At 31.3% G+C, this 19618-nt stretch overlaps 1 protein-coding gene across 1 annotated transcript in view; it reads right to left on the bottom strand.

The window, feature by feature from the left end:
- Positions 1-367: 367 nt before the first annotated feature.
- Positions 368-19618, bottom strand: part of LOC140452453 (uncharacterized) — a 96718-nt gene continuing 77467 nt past the window's right edge. The window contains exon 6 of the mRNA XM_072546723.1: positions 368-2135. Within this exon, the coding sequence (XP_072402824.1) occupies positions 2047-2135 (89 nt within the window). The 3' untranslated portion in view covers positions 368-2046. The remainder of the gene's footprint in view (positions 2136-19618) is intronic.

Raw genomic sequence — 19618 nt, 5'->3', positions numbered from 1 at the left:
TGTTGTTTTCTTGGAATCTTTTGCTCGAAATGCTGGGAAATTACAAATATTATGTAGTACTTAAATTACTTGTAATTTTGTACTATATTTGCTGTAAACACGGTAAACACAAGCACAAATTTAACTGATGCCTATTACTCGCTCTTCTTATAAGTTCTACAACTTGCTTCATTGTTGTCTAAGCAGTTAAACTAACTAAATTTTTAGTTTTGCTTTTTCTTAAATATCACAATATTTATTCCTATATAGTTTCCCTATAGTTCATTATAACAATAAAGGGTACTTCAATTAATACAAATGCATGCATTGAGACTTTTCTACTTACCTTTTTCTTTTTCTGTCGTTTTAATATAAATGAAAAAAAAAATGATAAAATATCGTTTATTTTGAAAATAGAGTATAAAACAAAGAATAAAAGAGTAACAATAAGGAATGTCAAAGTTTATAACCCTTAAAAGTTCGTAAATAATCATAGTACTATTTTCGTGTTTTATTTATCATCGGTTTCTTATTGTTAGTGATGCTGTTGAAGTAGTAACAACACAATAAAATATATTTAAAGTAAGTGATGTTTTTGTACGATTGTAGAATTCAATGTCACAAAAACACAAACACAAACAAAAAGAAAAGCGAATGTAGAATTCAATACTTTATTAATCTTGAAATTAAAAACGTGGCAAGATACAGATAAAATATTGAGTTCACTGCAAAATTAAAGGTACATTTTGCAACACTGTTAATTTTCTAATTAAAATCAGCTGCGTTTATCTTATGACTGTAACTGGAATTATTCAACAAGATCAACGGTCACGGAATAAACAGTGAATAGTGAATAAACAGTGAAAGTAAACAACGACATACTGTTCTCTCTCAACATTGTCGATGAGGTTATCCTAGCAGGTAACGAAGACTATGCCCACTACATGGAAAAATACTTGCATGAAGAATATCTCAAAAGGGAGCTACAAATGAATTTTGGTAAAACGGAGTATGTAGAAAGGAAGAAATAGTAGAGGCTTAATAATGGAAAACAGAGCATTACTAAAAATTGACCACAAAATACAAATATCGTAGGTCATTAATTTCAGAAAGTGCGATGGGCACATATGAAATAGGAAAAAGTTGCAATTAGATACCTGCACTGGGTAATTTGGAATACGAACAATAAAAAAGGAAATAAAAGACGGCTTCACAAGGGAGTTTTGTTGATATAGAAATAGGAGATTACAAAAAAAAACGAAAACGGATTAAAAGTACTCGAAATATATTTTTGGTATTGAAGTTACGGATTAACTTAGTTGAACAGAGTCAATAATGAAGACATAAGAGCGAGATCTGAGGTTGATATAGACATAATAGAAACCACAAAAGCAAAAAAACCAAAGTGGTATGGTCGCTAAAGAAAAATGGCATAATATAGATAGCCTGTAAATATATGAAAATGGGAGCTCAGAGGACAATAAGAGTAAACAGTGAGCTAGAATATGTATGTTAAAACGTTGATTGTTAAAATATCCTAAGAATTGTACAGAAAAATATGTATTAATATGTACGGTCAGAAAAATTATGATAAAAAACATATTTTTTCTGGCAGAATACAATAGCAAGGAAGAAAAAAAAAATTATAAGTGAGTTTTATGGTGCACAGCAAATTTCACAAGAAATAATCGATCGCTAAAATACCAATAGAATAGTTCGTAATAACTATAGAACTAAGAGTAGAAGAAACCATGGTACGAATATGCTAGACAAAGAAAATCAAATGTAATAACTCACATGACACAGAAGTTTAGTGTGTTGAATAAGAAACTCGATCTGTATAAAAAAAGGAAAAAATTCTATAAATTATTTACATTTTACATTGTATTAAATATTATGTAGAAAATATATCTTTAAAACATATATTATTTACGATACTTTTTAGTTATAAAAACTATATAATAAAAACAATAACAATAGATACCTGATAAATATGACTGATAAAAAACAATAAAATAATTTTATAATAGGAGTGTATGTAGGCTTAGATATAATAAACTAGATAACCTATGCAAAACCTATAGAGTTGTGTGCTAAATACGGATCCTGGTGATCAGCTCTAGTGGACGGATAAATACAAAACTTGCATGGATAGTCTAAAAAAAAATAAAATACAAAATTATTTTAAAAAAGTCAATTTATGATTTATTAATATTTTATTTTATTTTTTTTTTAATATAAAATCCCTGAAAAAGGACGGAACTTGCAGACAAACTTGCTACAAAATACTGCAAGATTGGTCCTTTTGCTCCTATGAACGAAATTGACGAATATCCGAAGAACAGACCACCGATATTAGTATTGAAAATGATATAAAGATATCGAAAAGAAACCTGGCATATATATATATAGTCCTGATAACCCGATATATAGTAGTCTTGTAGTACAAATGACATGGGTTAACATTTTAGCCACTTCCATAAAATAATATGTTGCACATACCTAACCTACCTTGTTCTGAATTCAATTTTTGTACTTTTAGTAACATTTAGAAGGATATATTAATATGTTTACAAACAACTATATATTAACAATGTCGTATACTGGCATTTATGCCAGTACCTTCTTAGATTCCCTCAAACGAAGAGCTTGACAGACAACTAGAAGAACAAACAAGAATAATAATATACTGGTATAAATCTTTGAGACTATTTGGTATTTCAAAAGTATAAATACAATTAAGAGAATTAGAAATACTCCGGTCAATTTGTGTGTTTATTAGAACTATGGAATTAAAACGGATTTCAAATAAGTAAAAGAGCAGTACATTGGTAACGGTTTATAAAAACAATTATGGCAAAGCTAAAAAAGAATAAGCTATAGGACTACAGAATTACATACCGTACCATTAGTGGTTAGAAATAAAACAAAACACTTATCTTTAATGAATATGGATTAAACAGATTTACGATTTTAATTGGAGGGTGATTAATTTAGCAGTAAAAGCGCAAATCTTGATAAATATGTTATTAAGAAAGATAGACATATATTTTGTCTCGGTCCAAAAAGCATGAGACTATAAAATCTACACCGAATTAAAAAATTGCAAAAAAAAGCAAAAAAGATTTAGCATATATGAAAACTGAAACAACCAATATAGTATACTGTAAACAATTTTTAGTAAATCTGTCCATTTAAATATGGTAAGAAATTGTAATCCTCATTAAACAAGGTAAAATTAAAATTAGAAAAGTGCAAACGTACTACTCAGATGTAATATTACTGTTAAGATACGTAATTTTTTTTGTATTTTAGCCTTTGTTTAGAACCTTTAGCCATGTAATTACATACTACTATTGGTATTCATTCATTCAGGATTCTACAGGGAGGACACTTTTCACGCTCAGGGGTTCATCTGAGCGACTTCTTTATATCACACAAGACATAAACCACGGTTAGATAGGTGGGCAACAAATAGTTACACATCCAAAGAAAATATCCATTCAAACCATCAAATTTTTCATTTACACCTTTAATCTAATTTTTTGCAGAAATACCATAATCAATTTAAAAATTTTTGTATTATCTTCACTTAATAGTATATTTAAGTTTAATGGCGTCTTTAAACCTGCTTTCAGCAATTCTTGAAGCAGCCACGTACTTGTATTAACATAATTAATATTTAAATGGGAATAAGCCACAATTAAAGGTTAAAATACATTTATTGACGTTTCAATTTCCGCTTCGGAAATCGTTCTCAAAATACAAACAAAATTCAAAATAATGTTTGTATTTTGAGAACGATTTCCGAAGTGGAAATTGAAACGTCAATAAATGTAATTTAACCTTTAATTGTGGCTTATTCCCATTTAAATATTAATTAATTTAAAATGCCACAAGAAAATAGCTTCAGAACAATATTGTATTAACATGTAAGGGACAGTTAAAGAATACGTGATTTAGATCAGCTTATATACACACTCACATCTGTCTGTTGTGATGTAGATGATCTCCGATTTTAGGTAGATGCTTCGGAAAACATAAACGATCTACTTTTAATCTTAGGATGGTCGACACTGTATTTCTTCTTAGTGCAACAACTTTGTAAAATTGGTTCGCAGTCACTGGTGGTTGTAATTTAAACAAATTAGTGCCTGTAGTTTCACCTAACTGAATCCAACGTATATTCCATTTAAATTTAATATGCTATTTTACGTATACAAGGAGATCACATGTTTTAAATTCTTCAATCAATATATATGGGTGCTTTAGTGAATTTTTAGCTATTGAATCCGCAATACATTACTCAATGTCCCTTAACCCATTCGAAATTAACATCATATTATGATAAAGCTGATAGTTTTAGTAACTGTTGAAAAAATTTTAATATTGCTGTTAGTTGTGACTTTAAAGTTTTGTAATGCATTTAATACTGTTAAAAACATGCTCTCGGCATGGCCCAGGTAACGGTTGCATTGCATCTCTAATACTCTTCCAGAAGCTTCGCGGTGTATCGAGTGCGAGAGAGAATAACCGGTCACGTAGGCGAATTAGAGGTGAGACTACGCCAGAATATTTTCGAACATAATACTTTTGGTATATATATAGGTAACAATGTTAGAAGTTAAGTCAGTTGTTAAGATACTACCGAACTGTAAAGTTATAAATAAATATATGTATATAAATTCGAACCGCTCGTTTTATTTAATCTCGCTACAATACTGATAATAAATCAGTGCACATGACAATGTTGTTCCACTGGTTTTCACAATAACATTCAAGGGCTTTATATATAGCCCATGCTTCAGCGGAAAATATACTGGATTGATTATTTAAAGTAAATGCTTTTTTAGTCTTCATTTTTGGTACAAAGTAAGTACTGGTTACTAATTTTGACCTATTTGTATAGATTGCAATGTAATCTGAATAGTTAGTTAAGGTCTTCTTGAGAATATTACGACAAAATTCAGTTTGGTATTTAGGAATAATAATGTAGGTAGATAGAACACTTGTCAGGTGTGTTATGTCCAATGATTCCCAAAGAGATTCCCCATAAGGAGAATTTATTAAGTTCATTTCAAGTTACAAATGCTTTTGCAAGTGGTGGGGAATTCTTGAATGTAGTTATTAAATAAGCTGTATTTAATTAATTAATTATTTTAGCATCATAGGTGCACCGATAATATTGGATTAGGAAGTATTTGCTTGACAGATATTATCTGCGTAATGCGGCGTTTTCAGAGGCTAGAACCACTGTGGCTTCATTTAGAGTGCTTTTCATCAACCCTAACACAATTTTTAAAGCTTTAATTGGATCAACTCAATGTAAATTAGTTATACTTTGGATCACACAGTATATTTAAATCAATATTGTCATAAGCACCTTTTATGTCGATAAACAATGCACTTGTTGTCATGGAATTGGAAATTCCAATTTGAACATCTGCAGTCAGACGAACGACTGCATCCGTTGTATCACAGTCTTATTTGTAGCCAAATTGTGTTGCTGGTAATATACTTTACCCCTTATCCAAGTTTCCATTCTCAATTTTAGAATTCTTTCGAATATTTTAAAAATGCATGATAACAATGTAATTGGTCGATATGAATCCGGATGATCTTTATTTTTCCCTGGTTTAGAATTAATATAACAAAGCAATCATTAAATTTGTAAGGAATTATTCCAGTTTGCAAGATACAGTTATAAATATGTAGTATTATAATCTTTTGGCCAGCATACCCATTTTTTATAACATCATAATATACGAAATCTGATCTAGACCTGGGGCTGTGTTTTTGGATATCTTAATAGCATATTCCAGTTTGGGTGATGTTATTTCTTTTAGTAAATAATGTTCTTCCATAAGTCTACCTGGATAAGACATATGTTTGTGAACAAAAGGGGGATATAACTTCTGTATCCTCTGCAACTGAAGAGAGAGCATATTTAATGTTAGTGTTTTTGTTGTTCAATTTGTTCAACATGTTCCATATTTGAGTTGATGCGTTGATGGGCATCTGGAGTTAATACTGGAACCAAATTAAATCCATGTGCTTCTGGCTTTCTGTTTAAACATTTTTTTAGTTGTAGCTTCTATCTTTTTATATTCAAGAAAGTTATTCAGAGTGGATGAGGTTTTGTGCAATTTAAGCGCATCAGTAAATTTAACCTATTGAAATTATATGCATTTAATCGTTGCTATTTTCCTCATAACTTTGCCAGTAAATAATTTACCTGCTGGCAACTGCAAAATAGCCTTTCAGTTTGTAAAATTACCAGCGCTAAAATTTCATAACCGTGCGCGTTACCATCTAAAGTGTAGTTTTACTAACAGTAATTTTTATCTCTAAGAAAAATTTTACCTTTTTAAATGCATTAAGAGGGATTACAATGATTTTTTTTTACTGTACAACTTAAATTATAGGCATTCTATAAACGATTTTTTTCTTCATTTTTACCATCGCGCTAGTAAAATGATTTTTACTACAAATCCGAATTACAGTAGTGCCGTAAAATTACCCACGCCAAGGTACTTTTACAAACTTATTAAAATAGTAAATTTATGGTAAATTTTGTGCATTAAGAGTTTCTTTTACAAACTTACTAGTACGTTTATGGTTAATTTTGTACATTAAGAGTTTCTTGTTACCATTTTAATAGGTAAATTTAATAATATTGTAAGAAAAAATTCATGGTGTCAATGTTGTTATTTTCCGTTTACCATCCTTATCAGTACAAATACTACGTATGCTTAAAAAAATCTGTAATAAACAAACCTAATAAGAGCAAAATTACGGTAACCGAAATGGATTTTATACGAAAAAGCTGAAAATTAAAGATACTGAACCGTATTAGAAATAAAGAGACGAAAGAAAGGATACACGGTTCATTTGGTATGGAAACGTAAAAAAAAGTAGTTCAATCGATACGGATAACAAAAATTTTTGAACGGAGTACAAGTAGAATGACAGAATAGAGACAAGTGGAGGCATCTATTGAAATAACCAATCTATGTTTGCATAATAAATTACACCGAAGCATTATGGGCAGCCTTTATCCTCAAGTACTATGTACTCATGATTTTCACTCTTTACGCTAATGACTCTATTTCCGCAAATTAACATATAATAAACCAGAGATCATTGTCTGTTAAAACATAATGAAAGGGAGGCTTGACTTTGTCGACAGAATGAGATCAGAATACCTGTTAGTCGAATTAGCAACCTCTGGCCTTTTACGATTTTTAACAGTATGTTAAATATTTCAATAACTCACGCTCAGATAATTTGTAAAAATAATACAAATGTCTAACCCCAAAGGGCTTTATTTCTATATTCTTGAAACAAATTAAACCTCATCATCTTTTATGGAGCGCGTCTAGTTCAAGTTTGTTATTGAATTTCCGACAAAAAATGATTAACTTGAATTATTTTAAAAATTGAGCCTAGGAAAGACACCCTAAAAAATTCAAAGCCATCTAGTTTTGACAATGCTTTAAATAGGCCGACATTAGGTTTGCATCCTACAAGAAAAACATCAGACATACTCATGCAGATGAGTAATTTTCTTCAAATTTAAAATCTTAATTTAAGCGTGTATTTTAATTTAGAAAAGCAACTACTATAATAAATTACATGCGTCTTTTAAATAAACTAAATTTATAAAAAAATGCTAGCTGGAATAAGAAAATATCTATACCCACGAATTATGACTGTTACAGCCTTTTAACATATCGTAAAAACATATTTCTGTCAATGCGGTCCTAATATATTACATTATTAAATATTTCAGAACACATATCTGCATTCTAGTTCTTTGCAATCCACTTATGTATTTTACTATAAAAAAGGGTCGAAAAACTAGTTCGTTAACTGTATCATAAATCAAATTGTTTTCAATACATACCTGCATCTACGACTTATTTTTTGTACCATCCTGTGATTTAGTTGTCTCGTTAAATCGTTAAAAACTTACAAGTTAGAAGACGATCAAAAATGCCCATTAAAACATTCGTTACCGTCACCAAAAAGTCCGTTAATGACGGTTACAAAACGGTTGAAATAATTTCCCTATTAATTGTCGCATTTGGACAGTAACATTTCAGCCAATTCAGTTCTCAACGTCCCAAGCAGGATAGTCTTATAGGTAATGGGATTTGACAAGAGCTATGACCTTGTAAATAACAGGTAAACTTGTGTACTGCGTCGGCATGACTCATAGCTCTTGTCAAAATCTATTATCTATACCACGGTCCACGTATACTCAGTTCATCTTCACCACGCATTATTGTACACGCAACGACATAGCAAGAAGTTATAAATTTTTAATTAAATACTTCGTACAAGTTTTGTAAAAATAAAAGTGTTTTTGTAACTGTGGTCAAACAAAATAAAGTTAATTTCAAACTCAAAAAACTACAATTTACTTTAATACCGAATTAGTACCTGCTTCTACAAAGATTGATAAATCTGAGTCTTTCATAGTCAGCCACTTTAGAATCTTGGCTCTCGTCTTATGCTGAGAAAAGAGACATCCACAACAATGACGTTACAAAACGAGGACTGAGTCCTACCTAGTTTATTCCCAAGATATAATTTGATAACAACATATTTGATAGAAAAAAAAATCAAAAGATAATATTAAATGAGTATATATTGATCCGCGAAGAGCTAATTAAATCTTAAGTGCACAAAAGAATTTGCTCGAATGGCTCGAGAATTTATGTACAAAAATTTAAGACCTCCAAAAAACACGATATTTTCAACCTCCACAAGAAACTTAAATATATCTCCGGACTTGTGAAACGCAGACGGAAAAATTTGTGATCACGAACAAGAGTGCAAAGAATGGGAGTCAGTGACCTTTTTGACGATGCTTCTCGAGAAAATGATAGATATACACATACTACTACAACCAGTTAGACAGAGATCCCAGTATACTGAAATCAGAAGTTAGAAAAGCAATACAGCAAGCCAAAAATAGTAGAGCACCTGCACCAGATCAAATACCTGCTGAGCTACTTAAACTTTTGGACCAGGAAAACATTACCTACTTAACCACTTCCTTTAACAAAATTTAGAACGAATGAATAATACCAGATGATTGGTTGGAGTAACTGTTTATAACATTACCAAAGAAAAGCAGGCCCAACAAATGCACCCATTTTAGACTTATCAGTTTGATGAGAGACACACTTAAAATACTTTTATGAATTGTACAAAATCGAGTATTCCTTCTGTGCGGAAGTAGAATAAACAGTTTGGATTTAATTTCTTGCCTCATCTGGCTCAGCAATTTCTTAATCTCTTACATGTCCGTTAATATTGTACTTACTTTTTTTATGCACGTGTCGTAATCCGGTTTGTGTCTTTTTTCTCCGTTTTTATTTTCTTCGTTGTTTATCTATTTGAATTGTTGTTTGCTTTCTAGACTAAAAATCCTATTCTAATAAATTTGGTTTTATCATAATAAAGGCATAAAAATATATTTTTATTTCCCTTAAAACGCAAGATATACCCAAAAATACGAAACAAAAGTTATGTCCAAAAATAACTATGCTTGCTTTTTGCCTAATTAATTTAGTTCTTAACATCTGACAGCGTGGTCCATAACCATAACAAGAAATAATGTTGCAATGCGGAAGGCACCCAGATATATTTTTTTGTGCGTTCCCAGATATCCTGACCGCACTCCTGTTTGCTAATTTGTCTATCGCTTATAGTAATTAAACAGTGATTCAAGCTTAAATATACAAGTTTTTGTTATATTCAATATGTTTGTTGTAAATAATCTTGCAAATCTTCTCTTTTACGTTCATTAAATAAATAACAAGATCACTTACAATTGCAGTTTGTAACAATACACATTTGTGAAAAATTTCACCAAAAACCAATGTCTATTTCCTTACAAAAACTGTTTTACACCAGAAAGCAAAACAACTTGTGTTCAAACCAACTTTAACTATGAACATAAAACACGTATATGGAGTTTTAAAAATTCACAAAGAGATTGTATCTCTAAGACCAATTTGCAGCATCATGGGTTCCCTTGCAGCAGATTTTTAAACTTCCTCCTAGACACGGTACAGCCTTTAGCAGACAACACATCTTTTATAAAAAACTAAAAGGAATTTTTGCAAAAACTGGCAGAAATAAATAATACCAATTACAACAATATGCTAGTCAGTTTTAATATCCAGTCTTTTCCCCAATGTACCATTGGAAAAAACTTTTAAAATAATAAGAGACAAATTAGAGAGGGATAATACATTGACAACAAAAATCCAAACTGAATGTATCACCTATTATGGAGCTACTAACACTCTGCCCTGAGAACACTTATTTTTAACTAGATACTGATTTCTATAAACAAAATTTCGGATTAGCGATAGGCTCATCCTTATCTGCATTACTATCAGATGTATTCATGGAGAATTTACATTACATTTACATTTTCATGGAGTATACAAATAAGACAAACAACCCACAAAATAGAGGAGATATGTAGATAATGTGTTTTCCATTTGGCCTCACGGACCAGAAGCATTGGATAAATTTCTGATGGACATCAACAATAAAGAAGAATCAATCAAATTTATTATGAAAAAAGAAAACAACAATTCACTTCCTTTTCTGGATATATTAATTACAAAATAAGACAAAGAATATGCAACCAAAGTTTACAAAAAACCAACCCACATAACCAAATATCTAAATTACCAGTCAAACTACAAACAACGTATTTTAAATTACTCGAAAACGAGCAACTTCAGAGATAATAAACTTGAAACTTTTTTGTTCAGACCGACCCAAAAAAATGTAAAAAAAATCCGGTGTGAAAAATTTGATATTTGCAATTTGTATCAAAAAATTTTTTACACTTCTTGCTGACCATTTTTCGCGGGTGACATCCCGATGTTTCTTCTGAGGCGTCCCAGGAATGAATTTATTTAATAAAATCAAATGTGAAAATGTTTTTTCAACGAAGTCGAGATTTTCGCCGGATATTTATTATTAGCTGAATTACTTCTGTTGTTAGATTAAATTCCAAAGTTATTTAATTTTTTTTTTAATTAAAAACTATAGAAAATGTTGCATTTTATAAAAAAATGAACTAGTAAAAACTGTAAAATTATATTCATATAAACAATGTTTTGATTATTTGTAGGCTGTCCTAAATGTTTTTGTACAAAGAAACAAATTTTACAGTTTTTCTAAAAAAAAACACCAAGCTATAAAGTTTAATTAAAAGATACCAACCTGTCACCAAAATTTTGCTGCTCCAAGTTAGTCATGTGGGTGTTAACCTCTACCATAGAAGAATCTAGTTAAATTTTTAAGCTAAATTGAATGATACAACAATGTCTACTATTACTCGTTTAATATTAATATTTCGTTAAATATCTTGTTTAAACTAGATGTAGATGCCATTAATAACCATATAAATACGCTAGAAAATTTATAGTGTCAAGTATTTTTTGATGTTAAAAAACTATTACCTCTAGTAGTCGTGAGAGATCCTAATTTAATTAGGTTACCAGAAATAAAATATTAGACATCATTTAGCGGCATTTTTTCACGTAGATAATGAATTCGTTATCAAAATTATTCTATTGTACTTCATTATTGTTTTATTGAATTTTATGTACAAATAAAAGCAAGAGAAATTCTGTGTGTAAAATCTTAAAGTAAGTTTTTCTTATAGATGGTACGATGTATAACGACAGACATCGCCTATGCGTCCCGTAAGCACTCCCTACACACGCACTCCCACCACAAGTTCTTCTTCCATCGATGCGCGCTAGAGGAGATGAAACGCTGACGACTGGAAGGCTAGAGAAGCAACCGCTGCACGAGAGAGTCCCAGTTCCATCAGAGTGTAGATCTGATATCAACTCCACTGGCCCTAGGGTATTGACTAAATGCCAACCGCTTCATCTAGTGGTAGTTCCGTACCCGGTCTTGGGGTATTGATCTGAGACAGACCTATTCTTTCTGGTGGCTAAATGTTGATTAGTCACTCTCCGCTCCTCACCGAACCGAGTGTTTCATCCCGAGACCCGCTCCATCTCTATTCTTCTGACTCGTCCTTTCTTTCTTCGCTGAGTGTGTATTAACATTGTATTTTATTTTTCGCAGGTATAAAACAGTGGATCGCTGAGCCGTGATGTCGCCGTAGGATTGGGGTTTGATTATTATTATCTTGAATATAATTTTATTTTGTTATTTATTTGTTCTAAATATATTTATATTTTATTTAAACATATGTCCTAAAAATCAATGCGGAACTAAATTGGACAAGTGAATCACAGGAGACAAGCAAATGGAAAGTCATGCTGTAACAGTCCAATTGTCTTAAATTTAAAGCTTTTGAAGGTTATGTATTAAAATATTTCGAAGGCAGTTTTGTATAGCTCTGACTCCGTCTTTGAATAGCCTCCCCTATTGTCTCTGGGTTAGAATATTCATACGTTTCCCTGAAAACGTGCACATCTTTTTTTTTTCTTAAATACTCCACTTGAAAACAATCCTACACATAATCTCCCTTAAAATTTAATTAGTTCTCCCGTAATTGGGATAAAAACTTTGAGATTTTCCCATGTAAACGAAGCCACCACTTCGAGCATAACTGAGCACCGCTCTAAATATTTAATAAGCTTTGCCCGAAGTTATAAAAGAAATAATACGACTTACATAGTGACGTAAATTTACGTTTGTTTAATAGTGGTGAAACCCACATGTTTGTCTTAAGAATGATAAGCCCTTGTTTATTCAATTAATTTCAATATTGAATATATATCTATCTGTTATCTATAAATTAGGATTTATCTGCCACTTTTCAATCAACTACATCCTTATCCGTCCCCAATGAAGCTACAGAATTGAGCAACATGCGCTTCGTTAAGCCTTTGTAAGGGATCCGCCTTTTACCATCTACTCTTGTTAGCTTTTTCGTTACAATGCAGGAGGCAACCTATCCAATTCTGGATGTATAACTGTTAAAAGAGAGATATGATAGTATACAACGATACGAAAACAAGACCATGTGCCATATATTTAAATTAAAATGTTTTAAATATTCATGACTATGTATAAGTACCATTCAATTTAGCCTGACTTTCAGTTAATTTCTCACTTTTGTAACCGCAAACAACTGCATAGTAGATGATTCGGATTGGTTAATTATTACAAAAATATATTTCTAAAGGTATTGGTTAGTTACAAAAATGAGGAAAATCTTAATGAAATATAGTGATTATGGGAAATAAGAATCTAGCTGCATTAAAGACATAAATATATTATTAATAAAAAATATTAAGTACATTTTATTCACAGATATGTTGGACGGAATATGTTGCTAGTTGCTTATGTTAAGTAAGTACATAAAAATAATATCTCTAAACTACATAACAAATTACTTATATTGATAGAACCTTTTGGAGATTCAATATAATACGTGAACTCCAATGTTTTCGGTGGAAACAAAAAAAAAACCGTATACACTTTGGTATAAGAATTTTCTTAAGAAGTGCTAATTTTTAACACTATTCAACAGCTTATAAAAGTTTTCTTTTAAGTATTACATATAGCTGCGTTGAGAGCTGATATATGTAATCAGACTATATTAAAGCTATTACAATAATTGCTTCAAATAAATCGTTATGTTACATTAATAAAGGACCGGCGAGACATCATTGAGACGTCGCAGTATGAGACACAAACCAAGTTATCATTCTTTTAACATCTGACATTATTAATGGAACAACAAGAGAAGTTATCCTAAATATGTACTGAAGCAAACTTACAGAAATGATGTAATTGTATTTAAAACATTTTTACTGATATTAGAGATAAGCTGATAATCTTATTAGTAGAAGGGTTGACTCCAAACTCTAGAACTCCAAACAACTAAAACTACTTCTAGAAGAACAATAATTACTCAAGTTTGTGGTGGGGTTGTTTAATTTAATCTATTGAAGTGGAAAAATTCTCAAAGATTGATTAATTTCAATTTTTGTGACACTACCTAGGAAGCAAACCGCCCATTATTGCAAATATGCGAAGAGAAATTTGTACAGGCTAGCTGCACACTGTCACCTCTCGTATTCAACGATGTCTGATAAGTCTCCCAGCAAGCATTATATGAAAGGCAAGAAGGCATTACTCTTAATAATACTGCATATGTAGCTAATATGTTGAAAGAATTACACGAACTGTTAAACTGCGTGGAAGACAAGAGTAAAGAGATAGGGATTCAAGTTGCACATCAAAGAAGATCTAGTGCCTAGAAGTAAGCAAGTAAAGAAACGTGTTAAGTGTTCTGGAATGTAACAGACAATCCATAAAAGACGTTCAGCACTATAAATATTTGTACTTTATTTTAACAAAAACTGGCACAATAAAAAAAGGAAGCTCTCGAAAAGAACAAGCCGCAGCTGCTTTTATGAAAATTAAAGCTGTACCATGCAGTCGTGATATCAATCTACCCTGAACGAGTCGTATTCTGAGATTGTATGTCTTTAGTATTCTAATGTATGAAGCTGAAGCATGTACCCTTACATATACCATTTGTAAGAAATTGGAAATCTGCGAATGTGGACCTACTGCAAATTTTGTGGATCTCAAACACAGAGGTACTAAACCAACTAAACAAATAAACAGAAATCATACACAAATAATATTGAAATATCTAGAGAACATATCTAATAGCTTGTAAATTAATCTACTAAATTGGAAGATGAAAGAGCTTTCTTGAAAATAAAAGTATATCATCGTACACCGTACAAGACAGCCCAATCAAGTTACAGCAAATGGTCACCTATCTGAAAGTTTTCGAGTTACTAAAGAGATAATTAAAAAAATAGATAAAAGTATAGAAGAAAACAAAAACATAAAAGCATTGAGAAGAAAAATTAAAAATTGCAAAACTTGAAAGTCAAAAATGGAAATATAGTCTCAGATACACCATACCTATTACATAGAGTGAAAAGTTTCTGTGGAATATTATATCGAAGTCAAGTTATTCCAGAGCTCATTGAACAGACAATAGGCTAGGTACAGGATGTACGATAGGACGATATACCAGATATATCTTTCAGAAGTAAATTGAAGATGCTCCAAACCTTTTCAATATATGACTGCATAACGAAAGCATTCCAAATAAATGTAAAAATTCGGTTACAATCCTCTTTCGTAAAAAAGAAGATAAAGAAGATCTTAAACACTATAGATCCATTAACTTACTCAACTACCTATACAAGCTCTTTACTCGAACACTGGTACACAGATTGGAAGTAAAACTCGATTTCTACCAGTCAGAAAATCAAGCATATTAACGCGGAGCAACTAGACATGTGAGCTATTCAGAAGAGTAAGTATAGGTTGGACTACATTAGGAAACATGGGTGAAGTGTTCAAAACAAATGTCCCAATCCATAAAACTTATATTAAATTCAAGTAGCTTCTATCCAAATTGGAGATAGTCGTACTGAAAAACTACCCATTAACGTGAAGTACGACTGGGTTGTGTTTTGTCACCCATTCTTTTTAATATATACTCTGAAGAAATATTTAGGGAGGCTTTGGATAACAGACAAGAGGGAGCAAGACTAGACGGAGACGTAATCAACAATATCAGATACGCTGACGATATAGCTGGTTTCGCAGAAAATTTTTCTAGAAAAGATCTCTAAACATTAGTAAATATAGTCAGTGAAGCAAGTTATCGGAGAGGACTTAAAATTTACATTTCAAAGACAAAGTAGTTGGCGTTTAGAAAGAGTAATATAGATCAAGGTCTTTTTCGCTTAATGAAGAGGAAATGGAACGCGTAACTGCACCGTTTTTCAAGCGGAAATTTATGCGATACTGCAATGTGCAAAGGGAAATATAAGAGATGTCTTCAAAAATAGTAGATCCATGTATTGCCTGATGGTCAAGCGGCACTGAAGGCATTGCCGTGCCAGGAAGTAACGTCCGGGCTGGTGTGGGACTGCACCAAAAAACTGATTAAACTGGGAGATCGGAACAAGGTTGAGATTGTCTGGGTACCAGGGCATCAGAGTTCGAAGGTAACGAAAAAGCAGATCAACTTGCTAAAAGAGGATCGAACGAATCAAACGGACCGGCTGTGACTCTGGAAGTACTAAAGGCTGCAATATGTAGGGCTGTAGAGGACTGGATCTGAGAAAGTCATGAGCAATATTGGGAGAAAATCCCAAAACAAACACATGGAAAAATCTTTATTGGTGAACCATGTACAGAGGAAGAACAGAGGAGCTGCTGCATATGTGCATGAACAAATCTAGAACAGTAACAGGAATGTTGACCAGGTAAGAGAATTCCTAAATAATATAGGCATTTACAATGGAGACCTTAACTGCAGACTCTGCGATAAGGAACTAGCAAGGCGCTGGACCGCAAAAGACAAAAACTATAGAGGCAACCTAGAAGAGACCCTTGGTTGAGAATGTATGGCTGGTATGTTAAGGGGACACCAAGCCAGAGACCTGTACAAAATTCTAGACTGTTTTACATCTAGAGATATTCAGTTAGAAATTAAATGTTGAGAATTTTTTGAACAAGTCGCAAAATAAATTCAATATTGCAAAAGATAATATATTAGCTTTAAACTTAAAAATTAAAGACAGCAAGGATCTTTCTAACAACTTGGCATAAGACATTAAAGTATCTCTAACATGGGTGCCAAGGCATGAAGGGGGCAAAGGGAACGAGCTAGCAGAGTCTTTGACAAAGCAAGGTTGTGGAGAAATTTTTAGAAGGCTGAGAACTAAAAAATGAAATTGAAAAGTGGTTAAAACAAATCCATAACAACAAATAGAGAGTCCTTATAGGGCAAACCCATATAAAGACAATCTTTAACGACTTTAACAGGCATATACAGGCTTTACTCACGCATACACACCAAATTAGAAGAACACCTAAGTGAAGTTCAATTTGGATTGGCAGGACTGAGAACGAGGGTAGCACTTTTTAGTTTGCAAGTTCTAATACAGATAGCCAGGGATATCAACTGCGATATGTATGCATGTTTCATTGATTTCGAAAAAGGATTTGACAAAATACCACATGGGAAACTAATCGATATCTACCACATGGTAAGGATCTAAGACTAATCTCAAAACTAACTATCCGAGATCTTCATAACAGAAAAAGGAGTTCGACAGAGTTGCATGCTTCACCAGAAGCCATGGGCGAATCAGAAGATGATAGTGCAGAAAATGTCTAACTTATAAACAATATAGGATATCCAGACGATACCGTATTGTTATTAAAACGTAGCTCGCTTTTATCAAGAACACAGGACTTTTTGGGAACGTTCGTAAAATAACCAGGCTTGTTACAAATATCTCACTACCAAGTACCAGAGACAAGAAGTATCTCGCCTGATTTAGGAGGAAGTTAACGAAAGAGAAGGATAGTCTCGTGGATACACTGAATGTAGAAGTCTATGGATCAAAAAAAATTATGCGATCTACATACATCTTAAATGATTTTAAAATGATCTAAATTATTTTTTGAAATGGAAACTTCTATATGCAAAACTTAAAAGAGTTCTTCAACGCCGATGAATATAAAAGTTACTTATCTTCTGAGTTATTTTGATAAAATATAAACAATATATAACTACATCAGACATTTTTTTAACACCCTACACATGAATTATATTAATATGTCTATCACCTAAAAATTATAAAAGATATTATGTCCCTATTGGACGAAACAAAGATAAAATTATGTCAATAACATAAGCATTTCTAGATTTGAAATAGATGATATCGATATTTATTATTTCCTATTTATTATTACCTATCGATGATACAATATTATTGATGTTGACTATTTTATCTCTGTAACGTCTAATTCATTAAAAATATTGTAGCAGTAGAATAGAAGTCCCAAAAGCAATAGTTAATTATAAAGTATGGCATTTTGCTTTAATCTAATATAATTTATAAGAAACGTGCTAAATTTTGTGAAATGTGCTAAATTTTGTGCAATTTACGTTACATTTTAGTACATACGACTTCTTATTACTTTTTTGAGAAAAACTCAACAGTTTAATTTGTTTACATGTTTTTGTTTAACTATCCACTAAGCCATGGATTTTTTTTTAACGTGAATTTTACATATTTGTTATGTTCGTAAAATATAATGTATTCACGTCAAATTATTCCGCGATCTTACCTTCCGTATGTAACGTAAAAATTACCAATTGCTAAATGTTTCAAATTGTATCATCAATCTCGATGCCATACCTCATAACACCCATTAAATCAAACTCTAATGAAACTGTAAAGTTAACATTAAAAACAACATCTAAAACAAAATATGGCTAAAATTTCAAAAAAGCTTGATTTCTTATAAAATGTTAATTAAGTATAAGTAAAAGGTGTGTGCAAAAATGACAATGGGGAATATCCATAGTTTGTTAATGTACCTATTCAAATAGGTGGAAAATTCTGACATACAAAAAAGTGAGGCGATACTAAAAGTGAACGGTTATAGCTAATCCGATAGATAGGATCAAGAGTGACGCAAATTACCGAAATAATTTGAACAAAAACCTACTAAGGTATAGTATAAGAAAAATAAAATTAGATATTATATATATATATATATATATATATATATATATATATATATATATATATATATATATACATTTTAAAATAATAGATGTTTCCCATTGCAAGATTCGTTTAGTTTTAGTTACAAGGATTCTAAAATATTCTTTTGTAAAAGCTCCTAAATTTAAATTTAATAATGTCGAGACACCACACATGTGCAAGCAAGCCTTTTATAATTACATTGTGTATTTATTGCTCATTATATAGAGTTAGTAAATATAACACAAGTACTTATTTTCTTATTCAAATATATTGTAGGGAGCAAACCACAAATTGTGAAATATAATCTGTTTGATATTTCGACTTATATTTAAGTCATAGTTAAAACGTTGCATCAATATTTGATCTTACAATTTTCCCCTTCTTTCAAACAAGATATCAGAAACATACATCAGAAAAAGAAATTCCTAGTTTATTATTATAATTTATAATTTTTTAAAAATATTTGACTTATTTATGACAATAGTATAAAATAGAACGGAATAATAAAAAACATAATGTTTGGGTTTCAATACTGTATGCACTGTAGACCATATGAACATAAAAAAAATAAAGATCTAAATTGTAGTTCACTCACAATGCTATAAAATAGATCAAGGTATGATTCACAGGTATATATTCTATATTTTACTAAATTACGAGCAGTAGTTACAATTTGTATTTCGAGATAATCATTTCCATTCAATGTTTAGAGTTTTCTGAAATAGTTGTCACTTTATAATTTTGCCAGCAGCGTTGCCAAATCATGCCGTTTCACTTAATCACCTGTTAGTTATTGGATTGCGTAAACACTACAGTAAGAGAAATGGGTCTAAAAATGAATAAAAATATTAAGAGAGTTACTCACTTTAAATATCTGGGATGCTATATTACAGACCAACTAGACCCAAGTAAAGAAATCAAATGCAAAATTGAAGCAGCTGGCAAACCGTTTCTAAAAATGATACTATTTTTTCTGTAACCACAGCTTCTAATATTACGTCAAAGAA

Source organism: Diabrotica undecimpunctata, chromosome 1 (assembly GCF_040954645.1).
Source record: "Diabrotica undecimpunctata isolate CICGRU chromosome 1, icDiaUnde3, whole genome shotgun sequence".
In the NCBI taxonomy this organism is placed as follows: Eukaryota; Metazoa; Arthropoda; class Insecta; order Coleoptera; family Chrysomelidae; genus Diabrotica; species Diabrotica undecimpunctata.
This window is presented reverse-complemented; position numbering and strand designations above follow the sequence as displayed.